Source organism: Patagioenas fasciata, chromosome 23 (genome assembly GCF_037038585.1).
Source record: "Patagioenas fasciata isolate bPatFas1 chromosome 23, bPatFas1.hap1, whole genome shotgun sequence".
NCBI lineage: Eukaryota > Metazoa > Chordata > Aves > Columbiformes > Columbidae > Patagioenas > Patagioenas fasciata.
This window is the reverse complement of record NC_092542.1, coordinates 3,222,209-3,241,685: the sequence shown is the minus strand read 5'-3', so window position 1 is coordinate 3,241,685 and position 19,477 is coordinate 3,222,209. Positions and strand designations below refer to the sequence as shown.

The following is a 19,477-nucleotide window of genomic DNA, read 5'->3' as shown; positions in this document are numbered from 1 at the left end:
CATTGCTCTCGCAGGCATAGAAAGGCGTTGGCAGCATCTGTGTACAATTTATCAATAATTATCTTTATTTTTGGCTTACAAAACACGTACCTGGAGCAACTGAAACATGTAAACATTCATTTCTTACAGATCCATGGTTTGGCTTAAAAAAATACTTCTTTTTTTTTTTTCAAAGGCAACAGAATAAGCACAATCAGTTTGTACAGAGTTAAAAAAATCATCACAGAAACATCTCTAAATAAATAGAACTAGAAAGGGTATCGCTTTGAGCCTATTTATAAAACCAGAAGGTACTTATTTAGAGTGAAATGTAATATTTTTGAAAATGATCTAAGTTTCCAGCTTCAGTACAATTCAGCTTGCTGAAAACGACCCGGTGAGCTGCTGCGATGGAGCCAAAGGCTCCTTGATGGAGTTTTTATTCCAGTGGTGCGCAAGAAGAAAAGGTCCACATGGATATTTTTACTTCCTGGAGGTAAGTCAGTCAATTTTCTAGACTGATCTCACTGTAAAACTCTGCCGGATTGAGAAACACCTTTGGAATTGCTCAGTTCTTGCAGTTTACGCTGATACAACTTGGTGTTATTGCACTTCAAAATGGAAGGACAGCTGACATGAGCCACTGCTGCTTTGTAGGGCTGTACAACCCTGACAGGCTGGAGTTGTCTGGAAACGTTACCAGAACGACGGCTGAGTACGAACTGCAGCGCTGCAAACCGCGTTTTCCATATATTCCGTTAAGCTGGTGTGCGTTAGTCCTGCCCATTAATTGGGAAGTAGCATCGTGCAATGTGTTTTCTGGGCGTAAAAAATACAGTGAGCGACCCTGTGCTGAGCTATGGGTGGCAGGATGAGACCGTCAAGGTTTTGCATTTGGTAATGGATGTTTTTAATTGGAGGTGAGGGGTGGAAGCATCTTCCTACTCCTGATTTAAGTGGTGACGCTCAGGCACCGCCCAGCCCGCGATGCTGGGAGCAGACCTGTCACAGCGGACATTTGGACACGTTTATCCGCTCGTTTTCCTGGTGTTCTGGGCACACACAGATGTGCTAACGAACTAAACAGGGCCTGGGATGCAGAGACAGTGCAGCAAACACAATTCCTTGCTGCAGCCACACTTGCAGTGCTGCTTATTGAACTGTGCTAAAGAGCTGTTCTAGAGGAAAGTGTTAATTAAGTCATTTGGATCACTTGGGAGCGTTCTTGCCATTCTACTTTGAAATGTTCTGACCACTTCCCGGTCACGTACGGTATCATTGGAAAGGTGGAGAAAAAGGGGATCTGAAGAATTATTGAAGTTAATGAGTTGTTTTCTCTAGAGCTGCTGCTTCTGGGAGAGGCAACCGGGTTTATATTAATGTCTACAAAACAGTATAGAATAGACTTAATAGTGTAACATCTCTTATGAAAACAAACACTATAAATTAGAGTTTAAATTAGCAACAGTGTGACACTGAATCACCATCTGCCAGCATCTTTTTGTAAAGGTAACGAGGGAAGAGTTGAGTTTACTAAAGGTGTTTGATGCCATTCACTGACCAAACCTGCTATTACTCACCTCCTACTAGTCATGTCTACTTAGGGTAGGAGTTACTTTTTAAGGCAGTGTTAACTTAGCTGTGCAGCTGATGAAGAACAAATACATTTGAATTTGTCCTCTTAGAAAAGGTGGATTTAAACAGCCAGTGTGTGGCAACATTCAACTTTAAAGTACCTGCGGCTCCTGTTCACTGTCCCTGTGCAACACCAGAGCTGCTCACCAGCTGAGGACACGAGCTGGAGACAAATATGACACATAAATAGAAATAGGTGATTGAGAGCACCTTGTGGGCGGTGGGATGGAGATGGAGATGATGGAGATGGAGATGGAGATGATGATGGAGGCTGCAGCTGACGGTCCGTCTGCATCTCAATACCACAGGGATGAGCAGCTGAAGCCCAGACAGACACACAGACCTTGCACAGCAGCTCTAATCACAGCCGAGGAGTTGGGTACCGCGGTGGAGACGAGGAAGAGCACAAAGAGAACATTTCTAAGAAGATGAGAGCTGAGCTGCAACTCACTGTAAGTGTTTCAGTGCTGAACCCGCGCGTCTCAAGGCACGGGAGGGCAGACTGGCCACGTAACTCGGGCACAGAACAGCACCATCTGCATTTCAGGAAGTTTCAGTGTCGTATCCCGGTGTTCCAGAGGTGTAGGTGCACGTACCGCAGGGAAACCAGGCGGCAAACCAGCTCCAGTGCACCCCAACAGGAGGGACGTGTAGGAACCAACGTTTTGAAAATGCAATCTTACTGTTTCAGGCGTAAAACCAGAATAAATGCAGAAACCCAGGAACTGCTTGAGGCTCAACTAAAGTCCAACTTAGGAAAGCAAACAAAAACACCTAATGCATCAGCCAATCCAAGCCTGTTCTTGTGGCATCAGGGATTTTTTGGGTTCTGGTTCAGTTTCAGAACACTTTGGCCTCTAGCAGAGAGAAAGTCGTATGGCAGCGTGGATATTTTTACCCTGTCACAATGTGGAGGAAAACAATTTGTCCAAGTCGGCTCCAGTGGTGATTTCAGTTCCCTACCACGGCAGACACCGAAACGGGGTACGGGGAGCAATCGCGAGGTGAAGTTAATGCCTCTGAGCTGTAACGGTGGGGCCCTAGAAGATGAGCTATATCAGAGCTACAGGGACAGCACGTTCTCAGTGTTCAGCTAAATTTTCAAGAAAATAGGAACAGACACTTAAACACACGGGAGGGATGTTACAACTGCCCGAACTCTTCCATTCGAAGATGTATTTGAAGCTTAAGTTCTTAAGGATTCAGTACATCTACCTACCTTTCACTGTATGCAGAAATTTTATTGCCTCACGTCTCTCCCTTGTCCCCCAAAGATCTACCGCCGGCAGGATTACGTGGCCAAGGAGTCCGACACTTTGAGGCAGGCAGAGATGTCTGATCTCTGGGAGTGCAGGACCTTCAACACGGCAACGTTCAGTGTGTAACAACCCGCCTGCGGCTGCTGGACGCGGTGCAGATGATTCCCCGTTCTCCTGCAGCAGGAGCGCAGGCCGGCGCTGCTCTACTGTCTGTTGTCTTTGGATACGTTGTGCGCCAGCCAGTTCACTTTGGTTTTCCAGCTCTCGCGCAGGGCTTCGTTAAACTTCAGCCTGAAGTGCTTCAGTGCCTCCTCGTCTGTCTTCCCGAGAGCCAGCGAGTCCTGAGGGGAACAGGCAGAAATCGCTGTAGCCCCACAGAAAGTGCAACCAAACAATCAACTGCTCAAATACTAAGATGTTTACGCACTAGGAAATTACTCCATTGAAAGGAACACCAAGCAGGAATTGAGTAACTATTGTTTTTAATTGTTAATGTAGTTGCATGAGGATTTTTCATCCTGATAAATACATGCATCCTACTTTATGTCGGGTGTAGGGAAACAGCAGGATTTTTAGTGCTCCTGTACAAAGCCAGAGCCACTGAAATATCTACCGATAGAAAATATAAGAGGCAAGCTGGGGACAGGAAAGGCAACACAACCCAAGAGCTCTGTCTCCTCCCTGCAAGCTGGTTCTACAGGTACCAACTGCCTTTGTGCTGAAGAAGCTGAAGGTATTTTCTGAGAACCAGAATCTATCACTTCTGATGTCCTGCACGTGGACGTTTGACATCTAGTTGTAATTCGTGGAGCTCATTTGCTTCAAAGAATCTGCCCTTCCAGGCTGAACTCCTCCTTGGTTTAAAATCAGTTTTAACCGCATCTGGGCGCTGCTTCTCTTACCTTCAGATACTGGATGTCTTTAGAGCAGCTGAGTTCTGGCAGGCCGGCAGCTTTCATCAGCGCAAACAGGTGCAGGAAGAGCAGGCCATGGCGCCTCAGGATCATGTAGGCTCTTTCACAGTAACCCCTGAACCTGGTCAAAAAACAAGGCAAAAGAATCGAGACTGCAGGCTCAGCCGCTTTGTAAAGCAACACCAGGTATTAGCGTGAGCCCTGCTGTCTGCACTGGGGCCTGCCAAGCTCTGTCACCTTCTCTAACACATAGATAATTAATAGATCATTTGCCTTCACCTGTACAGACTGCTATCAGCTATGGGCACATATCGCTGGCAGAATGAACTTGTGAGCTTAAAAAGCTTAAGTGCTAACGCTTACCTTTCAAACTTCTCATTGTTGTTAGTTTTTCCTTGCTGGATGACATGCACAAAGTCATAGGTCAAGATGAAAGGAACTCGTTCTCTGTTAATACCAAATTTGGTCTTGAAGTTCCCCAAAAAGTGACCAAAATCAATATGGAACAGCTGAAAATTAAGGAAACAATATGTTTTCAGAATAGCATCTATTTTAGCTGCTCAATGTTGAGTTCCCTTCACAGTTACTGTATTCAAAAGATACTGACTATGGGATTTTGGGAGGGAGCAGAGTGACCTCTCCCGTGGCACTCCTTTGGGAAAAGAGGCAATATTTAATTGCGAAGTTGCTACAAAATATTAATTGCTCAGGTAAGGCTTTCTTGCCGCGCTACAGCTCGTTTAGCAGAGCTGCTCTAAGCCCTGGACACAAGCCCAAGGCTGTGACACACAGGGCAGCAGCTCCCTCAAGTGGGCAGTGACCGGGTGGCCTCTGCTCTGCACAAGGTTTGTAACTCTCCTTTCACAGCTGTTCTTGTGGAACAGAGAAGGGATCAGTACAAGCATGAATGTGAAATTAAAACCACACTGATCCACTTGCATCTATTTTTTGAAAAGAAACCAAACCACCATTTTTTCTGAGAAGAAGACTACGGATAAATCAGTTTGGGTCAGTGACTGAGGAGCTTACCACTCAACCACAAGCAATTTGTGACTCTGCAAAAGCCAAGTAATTCTTCAGACTGGTAAGTGCAGTGCGGGAGTTTGCACCTGCAGGCAATTTTAGGTCTGAGCGGCATGAATTGCTCCACTGCCATTTCAAAGTGGGTGTTAGCGGCAGCAGCTGATGGCAGTGAAACACAACTGGCATTCAAACGCTAAAACTGTATTTACCCTCTGAACAACAGAAGCTATTGAGAACATGTGTCCAGTCTGCCTGGGCTGGAAGGTGCGGAATGTCCTTAGCGGAGGGGCTGCTCTGGGGCGTCCGTCCCTTGCTAAGCAGCATTCGCACCCCTCGTGCAGCACCTGAGCAGCAGTGGGTGCCCGTACCTGGCCGGTCTCCCGGATCATGATGTTGTCGCTGTGCCGGTCACCTATCCCCAGCACATAGGTTGCCACGCAGTACCCAGCACAGGAAAGCGTGAACTCCTCTATAGCTTGTTCTAACGCATCGCTAAAGAGGGCGAGAAAAAAGGAGAACTTTTACTTTGAACACCAGTACTCGGCCACTAGAAAAACTGGTTTTTTAGCTTCCCCCATGCAAGCCTGCAGGAGAAAGTAAAGGAATCGCCTTTGAATTTCTGTAGCTCTCCAGAGGCAGTACCCCCATCCGCGCTTTACAAAAACAAGCTACGCTAACTCCTGTGACTAAGGTTGTGTCTACAATCGCAAAGAAAATGGGTTAGTCTCAACTATATTAACTCGTTTCTACATCTCCACAGATCCAAAAGACAAAATATGCTCCTTGAATGATTCTTTTTGGTGCCCTGCTACATCAGAGCAGCACTATTGTGGTGCTGCTGCTTATCTAGTAAAACCCCAAGCTACACAGCTTTGGTGCTGCTTGCTTTTTCCACCTCCCCGTTTTGGCATTACTCTTTCTGACCCTTCCCAGCTGCCCCACACTGACTATCTACCTCTGGAGAAAGTAACGGGACCGATGGGAAGATCCAGGTTTGGATGCAGCCTGTGGACAGTGGTACCTTAAGCTATCAGAGATCAAAAAAGCTTACAAAGAGTAAGCCAAGGGAATCCATTTCTGCTCAAGATCCAGATGATGCCTTCCGGTACGTAAGGCAGTGAAGCAGCCACAGATACTGTAGGATAGCTTGGAAATACACATAACTGAAGTAAAAATATGGAGCAAAGCAGAACAAATGTCTCCAGCTGGAAGGAAGCAGTAAAGCAGCACTGAGTTAAAGGTAAAGCCGCTCACCCAGGGTTCTTGGACTTGAGCCAGTTGAGCAGCGCGTCCTTGTTGAAGGCTGCGGTGGCCACCATGTTGCTCTTGTTCAGCTGGATGTTGGCGATGGTGTCTGAGTGCATGACCACCTCGATCAGCCCCGTCTTGTCTCCTGTGGAGAGGCAGCCATAAGGGGTCATCCTGCAGAGATGAAAGAAACCCTTCCACTGAAATCTTGCCCAGAATTGCATTGATTTTTAAGCTTTCCTTTGTCCCTATCTACTCTGCATTTCTACTCCTCAGTACCACAGAACCTGACTAGCTGCTCACAGAATACTAGACAGACCTGTTGGGGGCAAAATAAGCTCGGGGACAAAATGACCTCACTAGCATGAGTGATCGTTGCAGCAGAACAACTGTGAGCACATCACTCACCTCAGGTCCAGGCCCTCCTGCTTCCACAGGATGTCCATCAACTGGATCATCTGCAGGGTCAGCATGTCCTGACGAAGATCTATGCAGCAATTACAAAGGAAAAATGGCTCATCAGTACCTCCCATTCTCCCCTGCTCTTGTGCTCTTGCAGAGTTCATTACATCTCCAGATTACTGTCAAAAAAAGCTCTCAATCACGCTGATGGTCCTAATTTACACACCATCTTAATGGGCCATCTTTAGGCTCACTCATCACAATGAATATTTGAGAACACTATGCCTGTGAAAAAATATCCTTTAAAGACTTACCATCGCCATTTTTAAAAATGATACCCACTCCACCTCCACCTGTCTCTTCATTATTAAACACAATCCATAAAGGTTTCATTTTGGAGTCCATAAAGGTGCACTGATCCACACTAGAGGAAACAAAAATGCCACCATCAGAGTTTCCATCTATTAAAAAGGCGGCTGTCCAAGCTGCAACTTCAACAGCATCTACAAACACCAACAGACTGGTGCCTTCTGTGAGCAAAGAGGACCGTGGGGTAACCAGAAGCCTGGCTCTGCTGCTGAACAAAGCCTGGGGCACAGATTAAGAGACACAGCAGTTTTCCTTACCAGACTTCTGCGAGGATAATGTTGGGGTTCAGGGGGGACTGGAGGTGGGAAAGTGCTTCGAGATACGTTTCCTGCTTCATGCAGACGTGCATCATCTCCTTGGTCTGGGGCTTGGTGGCCTTCTGAGAACTCACTTTAACAAAGTCGTTCAGAGCTTTCATCTTGTTGAGTGCTTCTCCCTGAAAAAAAAGAAAGGGATGGAACAGGGTTAACAAATAGGAAATTCCTGGACAATGTTTACAACTATTAAATCTACTGTGAAATGTAAACCTTGGTTGTGTCTCCTACATTCTCTTCAAGTTGTGGCAATTTCACACATTGCAACAAAACAACTTTAGTAATAGCTCCTTGAGGGAGATCCATAATCAGTAATGGCTATTCTGCTGGGCACAAATGCATTGCAAAGCAGTGACTGCACCAGGAATAATGCACATTATCGAGCACCAAAGGAAGAAGTGAGGTGCAGTGGCTGAAAGAGTGAGGCTGAGACCTACAGCCCCAGCCCTCTGGGGCTTTTGGGGAGTTCTGGTTATGCAAAAGTGCCACTCAGTCTTGAAAACAGAAGCAGCTCTGGTTTGTGGGCATATCTTAGATATGACCGTCCCTCACTTCTGAGTTAGGTACAGGGAGCCTTGATATACAATGTAGAAGTTTTAGAGTGGTCAAACAGCAGAATTACCTCCACACAGCACGTGAAGGGAAGAGTGCGCTACTCCAAATCCCAGCATCAGCTGTGATCAGCTCCTGCTCACTGGTAACTCACCCAGCTCAGCTCGTAACAGTGTTTGAACACTTCTAACCATTCTGGACACGTAGTGCACTTTGGGACGTGTGCGAGTGAGTAAGAGATGAGCAAAGTCACATGTGATGGGGAACTCCGGGCTCTTAATAGGATACGCCAAAACCAATAAAGCAGTTGAAAGGCTCTTTTTGTCTTATTGGTGACATTATGTTGGAAATGTTAACAGCTGAGAACCAGCTCCAAGCAAGAGGGAAGCCAACCTTATGTTTAAAAGCAATTTTTACCTGTTTCATCAAAACTTTCATGTGGTGGGTGCTGCCTCGGCAGTATGCCTCCAGGATCAGGCCAAACCTCAAGGCAACTGCAGGAACGTGCATTTCTGACCTGGGGGAGAAGGGAGGTTAAAGCAATTCTGACTCATTCCCACCGGTGACTAATTCTCCCATTCATGCCAGCACAAGGAGAGGGGGAGAGGAGGGTCCAGAATATCAGTTGCTGTTTAGATCCTTTCTATATGCTGGGGAGGGAAAAAAATGCAGCCACCCCAGAAGGTGATGTAGAAAAACCATTGCTTGAAGTGATGAGACATTTTTCTGGATGACTGAATTACTGACCCCTCCTTTGAGGACATTGCCTAAGGAGCAAGGACAGTTCAGAGCCTCTGGCTCAGGGCTGGCACGAGGCCATGGATGTCCAGAGTAAATTTCAAATCACAGGCATGTGGAGATATCTATATATAGACATATATAGATATAGATAAATTCTGAAAACAGGAACTAATCCAACCATCACCACAACAAAAGAAAAAAAATAACAAACGAACAAAGATTTTATGTCCTCCTGGAAGAATACTTATTCACTCTTGGAAAGTAAAAAGCAGCAGTTCCTGGGTTTTGGTAATCTCAGCAAAGCTTTGATGAAAGACACTGGCCAAAGGACAGCCAAGGCCTTTAAATAAATACCCTGGCATCTGTACATGCACACACGCTTGCTGTCTCACTTCACAGAGCAGTTAGGCAACCAGTAAATGCTGGTTTCACTCGATTACTGAGAAAAAGCCTAAAACATTTGGTCTTTACCTCAGGTGCCAGAAGAGGAAGTGGCCAATCTTGCGGTTGGATAACGCCCTGTCCAGCAGGAACTTGGTTAATTCACAGTCTAAGTAGGATTCGTACTTAAGCACCTGGACGAGCTGTAGCAGGTATTGGAACAATTCATGATCTCTGTGGACAGAAAGGAAAAATAAAAGACAACCTCATCTTTACTGCAACAAACATACTTGCAAAAACTGTGAAGACAAGACTGTCAGCCTTGTTCACAGTCCCCCTCAGCAGCCATAACCATAAATAGAAAGGGGCTCCGCATATCCCTTGTGGTGAACACTTACGTCAGCTTCTTTAATGAGTTGATAGCAAAGGAACCAACATAGCGGTCAGGAAAGCTGAAATCCAGCAGCTCCAAGGCATTCAGGACAGGCAGCTCTGGCCAGGTCTGGAGCAGGGAAATCATCTGTAAAGGAAAAATAATGAAGTAGCAAAAAAAAGAACAATATTTTTTATGACAATGGATAAATATCTAAAATTCTGCTGATGGAGGTGGAGCTCCTTTGTGGGAGGTAAAATCTCTGTCTCTCTCACTATTTATAGAGGCCTCAGAGCAAGTTTGCAGACACCGGGTCAAAAACCATCAGTCTCAGCTTTCTAGGAAGGCTGACAGGAGGCGCCATCCAAATCCACAGCACGGTTACGTTTGCTGCACCACAATTAGTGGAACAAGCTCTTTGGGAAAAGCACTTTCCGCAGCATAATAACGTAGACTAAAAAGGGATCATTAGAAGGAGGGATGAGCAGCACAGAGACCATCCTAAACTCATGTCTGATGTTCTCAGTGGAACAGATTCACTGACCCCCTGAGGCAGCTTGTGCTGGTCTCTCACTATCAGTTAAGAATATCCAATGCAGATCCTATTTCTGCAATGAATTAAACAGTTTTTTTCCTTGTTTCTAGAGGGAATAAGCAAGACCTTGTTGGTCAGTAATGAGTCTGGGACAGCACAGAGTTAAACGGAGCCTAGAAGAACTAAATGTCAGCTCGGCCGGGTACCACTCAGCAAACGTTCGCAGTCACTAATAAAGAACAGAAAATCTTCCTCAGCTTTGATGCCAAACGTACCTGCACGGGGCACTGAGAATCATCCCCTGCTAAGCTGGCCTCCCAAACACAACACAGGGATGTAGACACTGAACTATGGAGGGAGCCCTGGCCGCCAACCCCAGCATCCTCACCTGGGCAACATCTTCATGCTTGTTCCATTTGGTGATGATAAGCAGCTTTGCTAAAGCTTGCGGGTACTGGTCACGGATATCGTATCTCATCTTCCACACCAGGTCTTTCTCGTGCTCATATAGTTCAGTGTGGCTCCTCCGCTCCAGGATCTCCTTCAGCTGCAGCTTCTGCTCATGGGAATCACAGCAAAGAGCACACACAGGGCTCAGTCTCAACCCAGAGACCTTGTAGGACTGGGCATGACCCAGTTTGGTGAAAAAAGGTGGTTAGGGGTAAGGTGGAAACATAAAACGATCTGCACATTGCTGAGAAACTGATGCCAGAAGACTCACCTCCTCAGGATCCTCTGGTGCAGCACGGGGTGGTTCTCCGTTCCTCCCCAACTCCAGCAGCTGGGACACAAATAAAGAGTCTGAGAAAGGCTCCTCCTTTCCTCTGCACTTCCAGCTCACCATCACTTCAGGTGTTTATGCTGTATCAGAGATCAGTCACTTGCCACTTCTGGAGAAGGGGTGACGTACTCAGGAGGTAACACACTCAGCAGGACCCCTCTGCTCAGAGGTGTAACTGCCCACAGAGCCCCTTCCCTGGTCACAACAACAACAGATGAGTCCTTTCCCAAAGGGCACATCTGCACACCTACACGGCTCGTCAAGGGGGGCTCTGGGCCACGGAGCTCCAGGCTAACACGAGCCACTCCACATTCTCAGAGCAGCGCTGCCCAAGCCGCCCTGCACACTGGCCTGATCTGTTAAAGCTTCTGAGCCAGAACATGCACCATGGGGCAGCGTGTGTATATGTCCCTGGCAGAGCAGATCTCCTTTCTTTCCTGTAATGGGCACATTTCTTCTTCCACTTTAAGTGTTTGGCCAGTTGCAGTGACAGATGGAAAATCCCTATACCACACGGCGTGTTATCACGCTGTGCTGAAAGGGAACAAGCTGTCTACTTTCACTCATTTCCCCTTTTATTCTTCCTTCCTAACACTGCCTGCAGTTTAAAGGTGCCTCAGTTAAACCCACTTTTTAAACAAATGCTCATCTATGAGAGCAGTTTTACCTCAGTAATTCACATCTTGGAAAAGCATTCACTCAAAGGTCCATTAATAAAGAGAAGAAGTCAAATTTTTCAATTAACAATATCTACTCATCAAATTTGTGTGCACCCAGTCCCTGTCAACAGCCTCCCAAGAGACAGTGACAAAACGTGCTCCTGCATCAGCAAAACTAGGGAATTCCTGTGCCCCCCCAAACAAAGCGTCCGTGTTCCTACCTGCTCAAATGGCGGGTAATACACGGGGTGCGATGCAACGCTGGGGAAACAGATGACCAAGGCTGCTGCACTTTCTGTGTTGGGATTGCACTGCACCGTGCCCATGGGGTTTAGAAGTTCCCCTTTCTCATCTGAAAAGCAAAGTACACCAACCCATGAACCCTGATCTTGCAAAGCTTTGCTCCAGAGAGCAGAGCACAAGCTGCTTCGGCTCTGGCACTGGACACAGCCTGGCCCTGGCAGCTCACTGCATTTCCCTCAGCCCTCAAAAGCAAAGTATACATGACATCTTCGGACAGCAGCAACTTCTTATGCCAAGCAAAACAAGGCCTTCGTCTTGGCAGGGAACAATTTTGAGCAGTAATCATACTGGGTCTGCCAGTCTGAACTGTTCTGGCCCCTCCTGCAACCACTGCACAGCAATACGGGGTACAGGGCATCTCCTGTCTTTGTAGTGGAGATTAAAGGTGCAAAATCCAGCAGCTCTGTCTCCTGACATACCTGGAAAGGAGGACCACATGTGCAAGCAGCACTCCCCTGTTTTCAGCTGGTCCTTGTAATCAAAGAGCATGACGTTCACCCATGCGATCGGGCAGTCCTGCAAAGCAAAGCAGTTCATTTGGGTGCTGTAACTGCAAAAGCTGGGTGAAGGGATGAGAAAAACTAAGTAAAAAGTGAGATATCCCCATGCAAAGTGAATTGCTGTAAAGAATATACCACCCCGGGTAGCCATGCCTGTCTGCTTACCTTTGAAGCTCTTCTACAGTTAGAGTATATGACAGTATAAAATTCAGATATTTGCCAAAACCTGGGGTCTTCTGTGTAGTGCTGAATGGCACCAAACACTCCTCACAAATATGTCTAAAACTTCATCACTCAATATTTTGCATAGCTGAAGCATCTCTTAAGTTTCTGGTAAGGTCTTGCAACTCTACACTTGATGGGACTTGAAGGAGCTATGACATATATACTTCATATATTTCACAATTTGAGGGGAGGGAGAAGAACCTTGACTTTGAAACAGGGAACACGGAGTTAACATGGCTTCAGAAAACCAGGCAAAGAATGTTGGATATATCAGACAATGGGAAGAAAAGGCTTGGCTCCTTTGTAAATTAATAAACACTGTCTATAGAAATCAAACTTTCTGCTGCCAATCCCTCATAAAACCCCCCAAAATAAAACTCACAAGCTGACCCAGTCCCACAAGCAAGTCTGATTTTGGGGAGTGAAGTGACTGGGACACAGTCTCCCTGCTCTCACCCAGCTCCCCACCACCAGAGCAGACAGACACGTTCCACAAGTGACCCAAGATTTCCTGCACTCAGGTTCCCCAAACGGAACAGTTTACTTCATACAACGGTTTCAGCAACACCAGCATTTCACTCAGCTGCTCAGAAAGCACCAAGGCTCAAGCACACGCTGGCACAAAAACTGACTGGCAAAGAGGCTGCAAGGGAAAATTCAACATAGACGCCCTCACAAACGGTGCAATATTTGAAAGGAAGCACAGCGAGACATCTCGTTCCACTGAGGCATTGTAGGGAACGTCTCAGGCTTCCCCTGACGGTTCACCAAAGGACTTGGTGGACCAAAGTCAGCGTTTCCCCTAATGTGACAAAATGAATCACTTCCAAGTGGGCTGTCACAAACCTCTGAGTTGATTTGATTAGAGTTGGTATCTTCAGTAAAATCCCATTTGAGACATCAGCATCTAGATCATAGGGAAAAGCCAAACAAAACACCACCGCCAGCAATAACCTCTCCTAACAGAGTAAACGACATCAAACCACAGCGCAGAGCCTGCCAAAACGCAAGGCGAGATTTTGGGTGGATAAAGTCCAGCAAAGCAACGATTCAGCACTGTGAAGACAGAAATATCTGCTGCATGACTTAGAGGAACACTGAGAGCCAACCCTCGGGGTGACATGAACGCTCTGACTCAGCCAGGCAGCCTGCAAGCACGCCTGCTTTTTGGTAGTAAATTATTTAGTCCCACCTCTGTGCTCTGGACGGTCTGCACAGACAAACAACACACACGTGATTAACTTCTGACCGCTGTAGCAAAGCGAGCAAAAAGGTTATTAATCAAAACCAAAAATCAGGGTGCACTTGACTGTGACCTCCTCTAACCAATCATTTTCAATCAGCTGCAGCTGACCATGCAGAAAAATCAATTTCTGCAGAGCTCAGCGCCAGCAAATAGTGTGATTTTATATTAAGAGCTCACTAGAATGCATCCACCTTTCCCCAATACCGGAACACACACGAACAAGATCCTCTTAACAACACAGCTAACCAGGCTGGTTTTGTTTTGTCGATCAGAATAGCAACATTTCCTTCCGACTGCTTCAAAATTGAAAATTGGTCCAGTGTGACCACAAAAATGCAGCCTGCGGATGAATCAGATATTCTGTTCGAGAAAAGCCTCCAGCAGGAGCTGGAGTTCTGCTGTTCTTAAGTAAAAAACAACCATAAAAAGGTTGATCTTGGTCCTGGCCTCAAAATGTTTCCAGTCTGAAGTCTCCAACCTAGAAACTGGTCCACACAAGCAGGACTCATGGGCTGCCTGTGCTCCCCAGACATTAACACACCGTAACCTCAAAAACCCTACTGATGTCAGCACAGCCAAGCTCAGTGAACCTCCCGGCAGTGAAATGGAGCTGGCAGAACCGAGACTGAAATTTTCTGTGATCACATTTATCAATCCCTCACTTCTCCGCACTCTAGTAAAGAAGGCATGACTAATCCCCTCTTTAAAACATGGCAACAGTGTTTTTGTGGCTGCAGAAACAATAATTTGCGGAGGAAAAAATGCATTTGTTGCTCATAAAGAAAACTCCTTGCATGCAAAGAGCTAGAGGCATCTTGCTTAAGTTACAACACTGGGAAACCAGCAATTCAATTACAGGCTGCATTTAGATCTAGTTTTAGTTATGAATAATTAATGAGTTCGAAGTTTTGGAATAGACATGAGGAAAGTGAGAAATATCTGCATCTCCGACTCTGAAGCTCAAAACAAGACCTTCCAAAGTGATTTAACATTTCTATCCTCAGTTTGCAGCACCTGAACAACAACCTTGAGGATTCTGCACCTTCATTTCACCTCACCTAAAGCTTTGCCATAACCAGCGTTTACATTCTTCATTTTCTTCCCCCTCCTTAGCCGTTAATTTGCTCCATGGGGGATTTGCAGGAAAGACCTTACTAGAAAGAAGATGCAACACAGAAGACGGTTTAACCTCAACTACAAAACAAGGAAGTTGTGGAACAGCAAAACAGAGACACGAACACAAATGATTCCCCTTTATGTGCATTCAGATGCTGGCTATGTTACTTAATGGTCTTTCTGGAAGCAACAAGCATTTGGTTCAGAATGGTGTCCCATGCCCTCCCGCACCGGCAAGCCAGGCTCAGTCCCACGCTGGCTTTACTTACAGCTTTCTTGGACTTCTTCTTGGTGGAACGTGCCTTCTTGGCCTTCTCGATGACAGCATAGAGGGCAAAGCAGAGTCGCGCCATGCGGGGAAGATCACAGATGTTAATATCAAAATCCAGCCGCTGCCTCCACACCGGTTCTGAGCAGACGTTCACTTCAGAGCTTGACACTGTCTTGCACAGCATCTCATTGCCATGAAAGAGACCTGCTTGCACCACCAGCTGGGGGACGGAGAAACAAGAGAACACCATGAATCCACAGACCTGTTTGCTGAAGACACGAGGAATGGGACACTCTCCTGAACACAACTGCCCTATTCCTGTGTCTTTCCCAACCCACTGACACATTAAGTTCCTTAATCTTCCTCTTTGCTCAGCTTCAGTAAGGGCATGGTTATCTTTTTATCTCATGTGTGCTTGGAAGACCTGCTTAATCACTGCAAAATGCTTGGGTAATCCATTGGTATGGGAGTGATGGGAATCATTCTCTGAGAGCTGAATTTCTACTACTCTGCTTCCTGCAGACTTCCCGGCCCCTCCACAGCGCTGCCAAGCGATATCACCACAGGGCAGTAGCTCTGTTTGCTACTCAGAAGCTTTTGCAGGGGAGTGTTTCTAAGAATGCATTGCTCTGTTGCTGGGTGCTGGCTCACAAGTTCCCTTCCCCTTCCTGTTGTGCTGCAGTTTAGAAACTGCCCAAAGGCTGAACGAAGCGTCATGGAGGATCATGTGAGATCAAGCTGTTGGCCCCTGCTTTCCTCACCACCCAAACGAGACAGATGCAACTAGGAAAGCCAAAGCACAAAACCAAAACCCCAAACTGAGTCAGTACCTACCTTCATCCTCTCATCTGCGTTGACCTTGCTGCCTTGCACCAGCTCAATGTAGAAAGGCTGCTCCAAGGACCAGAGAGAACCATAGTTTGGCTAGAAAGAGAAAAGGGTTCCCATCAGAAATGGATGCAACAAAGACTTCTCGAGCCAGTGCCAGACCTCATCTCTCATTGCGTGCTTTTTGTTCCAACAGAATAGAGCATTGCATTGCAGGTGTGCAGCACGAAGTCTGCGACAACCAGGGAAGTGCTGGCGGGAGCTGGGAGGCTGACTGGAAACTCCCAGCTCCTAGGCCCTTCCTAGGAACGTGTCCCGAGAGAGGCAGGGAGAACCAGACCAGCATCTCCATCAACGGAGGAGTTGAGGGTGACTCCACAGGGTCACTGTGCCATTCTACCTTTTTCTTAGGGAGCGGGGGAGGCTTGACAGGCATCTTCGGGGGGCTGGCAATGCAGTTGGTTTGCTCGTCTCTCATGGCAATGATGGTGGAGGAGTGAACCATGGTCAGGTGGGGCGTGAGGCCTCGGTGCAGGCAGCTGCGAATATACTGCAGAGAGAGCCCAGAGTCAGCACGGGTGAAACAGAGCCCGGCAGGCAAGAGCAGCCGAGCAAATCAGAGCTGGTTGAAGCAGAAACAGGTGGAAGGAGTACAGAAAGGACACAGCAACAATCAAAATTCAGTTTTAATTTATCTCCTCTTGCTTTATAAACCTGTAGCTCACTAGACTCATGTTGCCAGAACTGAGAATATGAAGTGCCTTTTATAGCTGGCATTTCATCAGCTGCCTCAAATGGATGCATTAAGGGAAAACACTGAGAAGGACTCAGCGCTCCCAGCAGCAGTTTTCCCTGCCAGGGGAGCACAAGGGACAGGATTACTTGCCCAACTTTCAGCAAGACAACCCCCCAGCCCACCATGCAAGCAGACGTTTCCAGAACCATAATCTATAAATGCATTTATACACCACTTGGTGCCCAGCGACGGGCTTAGATCACTCGCCTCCCAAAACCATAAGGTTGCTAGAAGTATCCCTTGCCCTAAGTAGCACCCAGGTCCTGTCGCTGAGGTGTTGTATTCCTGCAAACAGCCCTCGATGGAAGATAATACATCTCAATCCACCCTCCCAGCAAGAGGAGGCCATACGGGAACAGACTGATTGATAAAGCAAGACAAAAGGCTCACCTGGAACTGGTACAGAGGGTAGTTTCCATAGAGGTACTCGCATTTCCCATTCACCTGCAGGGTGTAGTCCTCGGGGTTCTCCAGTGTCTCGTGGCGGAAGACAGTAGCCTGCTTCTTGATAGCATAGCTCATTAACGTGATGGGGAACTCCTTTGGGGAGATCTGGAAAGTGAAGCTCTCCTGCAATCCCAACAACACAGCACACACTGTCAAACACCAGCAAAGGGCTGAAATCAGCATAAGGAGCAGCAGTAGCTCAGCAGATAGGTAACGACATTCCCATTGCCAACAATAAAGAGGACAGGAAGGCAGGATTATTCCCCCCACACACACACGAGCAAATAAGTAGGGATGTTTGCCAAATTGTGCAGGAGAATGTTTCAGCAGCACAAGCGCAAGACTGGAAATCAGGAACTTCAAGTCCACTTTTAGCAGAATCACCAGTTCATGTGGTTACTAGTCATTAAAAATCTTTCCCCTGTCATTCCGCCAGCCAGGCAGAGGGTGGTTAGGGTCACCATGCTCAAACACACTGCTCGGGGAAACCCTTCTCCCATGGGGATGGCTCCTGCTTCATGCCCAGGCACAACATGCAAAAATCACGCTAACCAGGGGTAGCAGGCAAGAACAGGGGCCCCTGGGCAACACAGACCACGGCCTGCAAGCAGTGTTTGCTGAGCATGAGCTGAGCAGACTTGTGGGGTTCAAAAGGAAAGGCATATATTGGATTCTGTGCTCCTCTCCTACCCAAAACCGAAAAGCTTTCCAACACAAGTGCATGCAGCCTCAGCTACAAGCTAACCAGTACACCCAACGCATGTTCAGGAAGGGGAACTGCTCCCTTGGCTGGAGGCTCAGAGTCTCCCTCCCAACCATGTCCACAGGCAAAGGAATCTGGAGAATGAAGATGAACACACGGAAACACTGTCCACGCACACATTATTCTGTCTCCAAATGCCCAAAGGTTCCCGAAAGGGAAAGCACAAAACCAGTTAAACATTGTCACAGAAAAGTTCGTGCTTTACCCCGCCAGACTGAAACTTGACGTTGACAAAAATGTTCTTGGTGGGGGTATGGAGAGGACCAGTGCCCAGGGCTTTGGCCATGGGCTCCAGCTGCAAGGGGAAGTTGTACTCCATCCAAGCTGCCCAGCTGAGCTGCTGCCGCTTTGCTGCTCTCTCCTCGCAGAACTGGCACATTTTGGTGCGGAAATCGTTCACCTCTGGATCCTGCACAGAGTCGAACTCGTGCAAACCTAAGTGGAGAGTAAGAGAGAAAGGCAAAATAACCATCTGCACCCAGCGGTGGAAATCAGCCTTGGATAACCAAGTGTCTGTGAAACAGTCTTCCTAAACACACGCTTAACATTTGGCCAAATGAAGAAGAGTCAACCAAGCTACTAATAAACACTTTACTACATATTAATACGATTGCACTGACTCAATTACTATAGTCTTCTGCCAGCAGGAAAGACCACCCATCTTGGGTCTACACACACACAGTTCCCTTACCAGATTCACCAGAGACCAAATTTGCTATTAATAATAATGTAATAATTTAATCTCCTGCACAAGCAGGGCTCCATCACTATTCCATAGGTAGCGAGGCTGTCTGGGACAGAAGCACACTTCACCTACACACAACATGGCTGCCCTGCTCCTGGCGAGACCAGCGATGGGGAACTGACCTTTCCCAATGAGCAGGCTGATCTGGGAGTTAATAACCTTCTTGACTCTGTCGCCTTCTCGAGCCACAAGCCGCAGTACGGGTAGGAAGGGCTGGATGTCACAAAGCCGCCGCTGCTCATCCTCCAGCTCTTGCTGTTCTGCCGTCTGGTTGATGCATGTGAAGACATAGGCCTCGGGATCACTGAGCATGTGGTAGAGCGGCTCATACTGAGCGTGTTTCCACACCACCTGCACCAGAGCGACAGCGAAGTGAAACTCCTGCACTGCCAGAACCTCCTCATCTCACTGTCACCGCACAACCTCCCTCTCCCGAGATACCCCATCCACAAAGGCCATGCCCAGCCAAACCTTCTCACAGCCTTCCTGGGCTTGCAACCACCAGCTGCTTTCCAGCCAAGTCTGGTGGCTCCAGCTCATGCTGAACTGCTGAGCAGATTTATTTGCAAGTGCATTTATTTCCATTTTTTGTGCTTGCTGTTTGTTACAGGCAAAGTAAATCCCTTGACCTGTGTATTTAAGTAACCCCCAGCTGCACACCTCACGGTAAGAGCCTGCTGGATACTAGCCTTGTGAAACAGAGGTATTACTTCCACTGGAAGCAAAATCAGGTTAAGTAACTTGCCCCCAGTAACACGAAATCTGTGACAAGAGCCAAGAACTTTACTGAAGTCTTCTTGACACTATCCAGTTCCCAAAGATTCCTCACTCCCAGCGGACAGCACTACATGACTCTTCATATTTCATTTCTTCACTCTCATCCTAAGCGCCTGCTACAGGAGACAAAACCCGGAGCAGATGGGCCTCTGGTGTGACCCAGCCGGCCGACTGGCTGCAAAACACAGACCTGTAACTCACAGCTGGAACCAATCAGCTCTACTCAGGGTTTTTTTTTTTGTTTGGTTTGGGTTTTTTTAATGCGAAAATCGCAGCATGAGAAAACTTGGAATAA

At 47.2% G+C, this 19,477-nt stretch overlaps 1 protein-coding gene across 5 annotated transcripts in view; it reads right to left on the bottom strand.

Moving 5' to 3' along the window:
- Positions 1–976: 976 nt before the first annotated feature.
- The window catches only part of PIK3CD (phosphatidylinositol-4,5-bisphosphate 3-kinase catalytic subunit delta), a 34,270-nt gene continuing 15,769 nt past the window's right edge, over positions 977–19,477 (bottom strand). For 4 of the 5 annotated variants that reach the window (XM_071798536.1, XM_065855209.2, XM_071798535.1 and 1 more), the window contains exons 4-24: positions 18,528–18,756; positions 17,866–18,095; positions 16,841–17,020; positions 16,055–16,204; positions 15,661–15,750; positions 14,825–15,046; positions 11,888–11,984; positions 11,387–11,517; positions 10,447–10,506; positions 10,114–10,281; positions 9,216–9,337; positions 8,908–9,051; positions 8,113–8,212; positions 7,087–7,265; positions 6,775–6,884; positions 6,467–6,545; positions 6,065–6,232; positions 5,179–5,302; positions 4,151–4,296; positions 3,776–3,908; positions 977–3,214 (exon numbers count right to left, since the gene is read on the bottom strand). In XM_071798536.1, coding sequence (XP_071654637.1) covers positions 3,077–3,214; positions 3,776–3,908; positions 4,151–4,296; positions 5,179–5,302; positions 6,065–6,232; positions 6,467–6,545; positions 6,775–6,884; positions 7,087–7,265; positions 8,113–8,212; positions 8,908–9,051; positions 9,216–9,337; positions 10,114–10,281; positions 10,447–10,506; positions 11,387–11,517; positions 11,888–11,984; positions 14,825–15,046; positions 15,661–15,750; positions 16,055–16,204; positions 16,841–17,020; positions 17,866–18,095; positions 18,528–18,756 — 3,000 coding nt within the window. In that variant the 3' untranslated portion in view covers positions 977–3,076. Of the gene's footprint in view, positions 3,215–3,775; positions 3,909–4,150; positions 4,297–5,178; positions 5,303–6,064; positions 6,233–6,466; positions 6,546–6,774; positions 6,885–7,086; positions 7,266–8,112; positions 8,213–8,907; positions 9,052–9,215; positions 9,338–10,113; positions 10,282–10,446; positions 10,507–11,386; positions 11,518–11,887; positions 11,985–14,824; positions 15,047–15,660; positions 15,751–16,054; positions 16,205–16,840; positions 17,021–17,865; positions 18,096–18,527; positions 18,757–19,477 lie in introns of those variants that run through there. The other variant, XM_065855210.2, reaches the window with a different exon arrangement.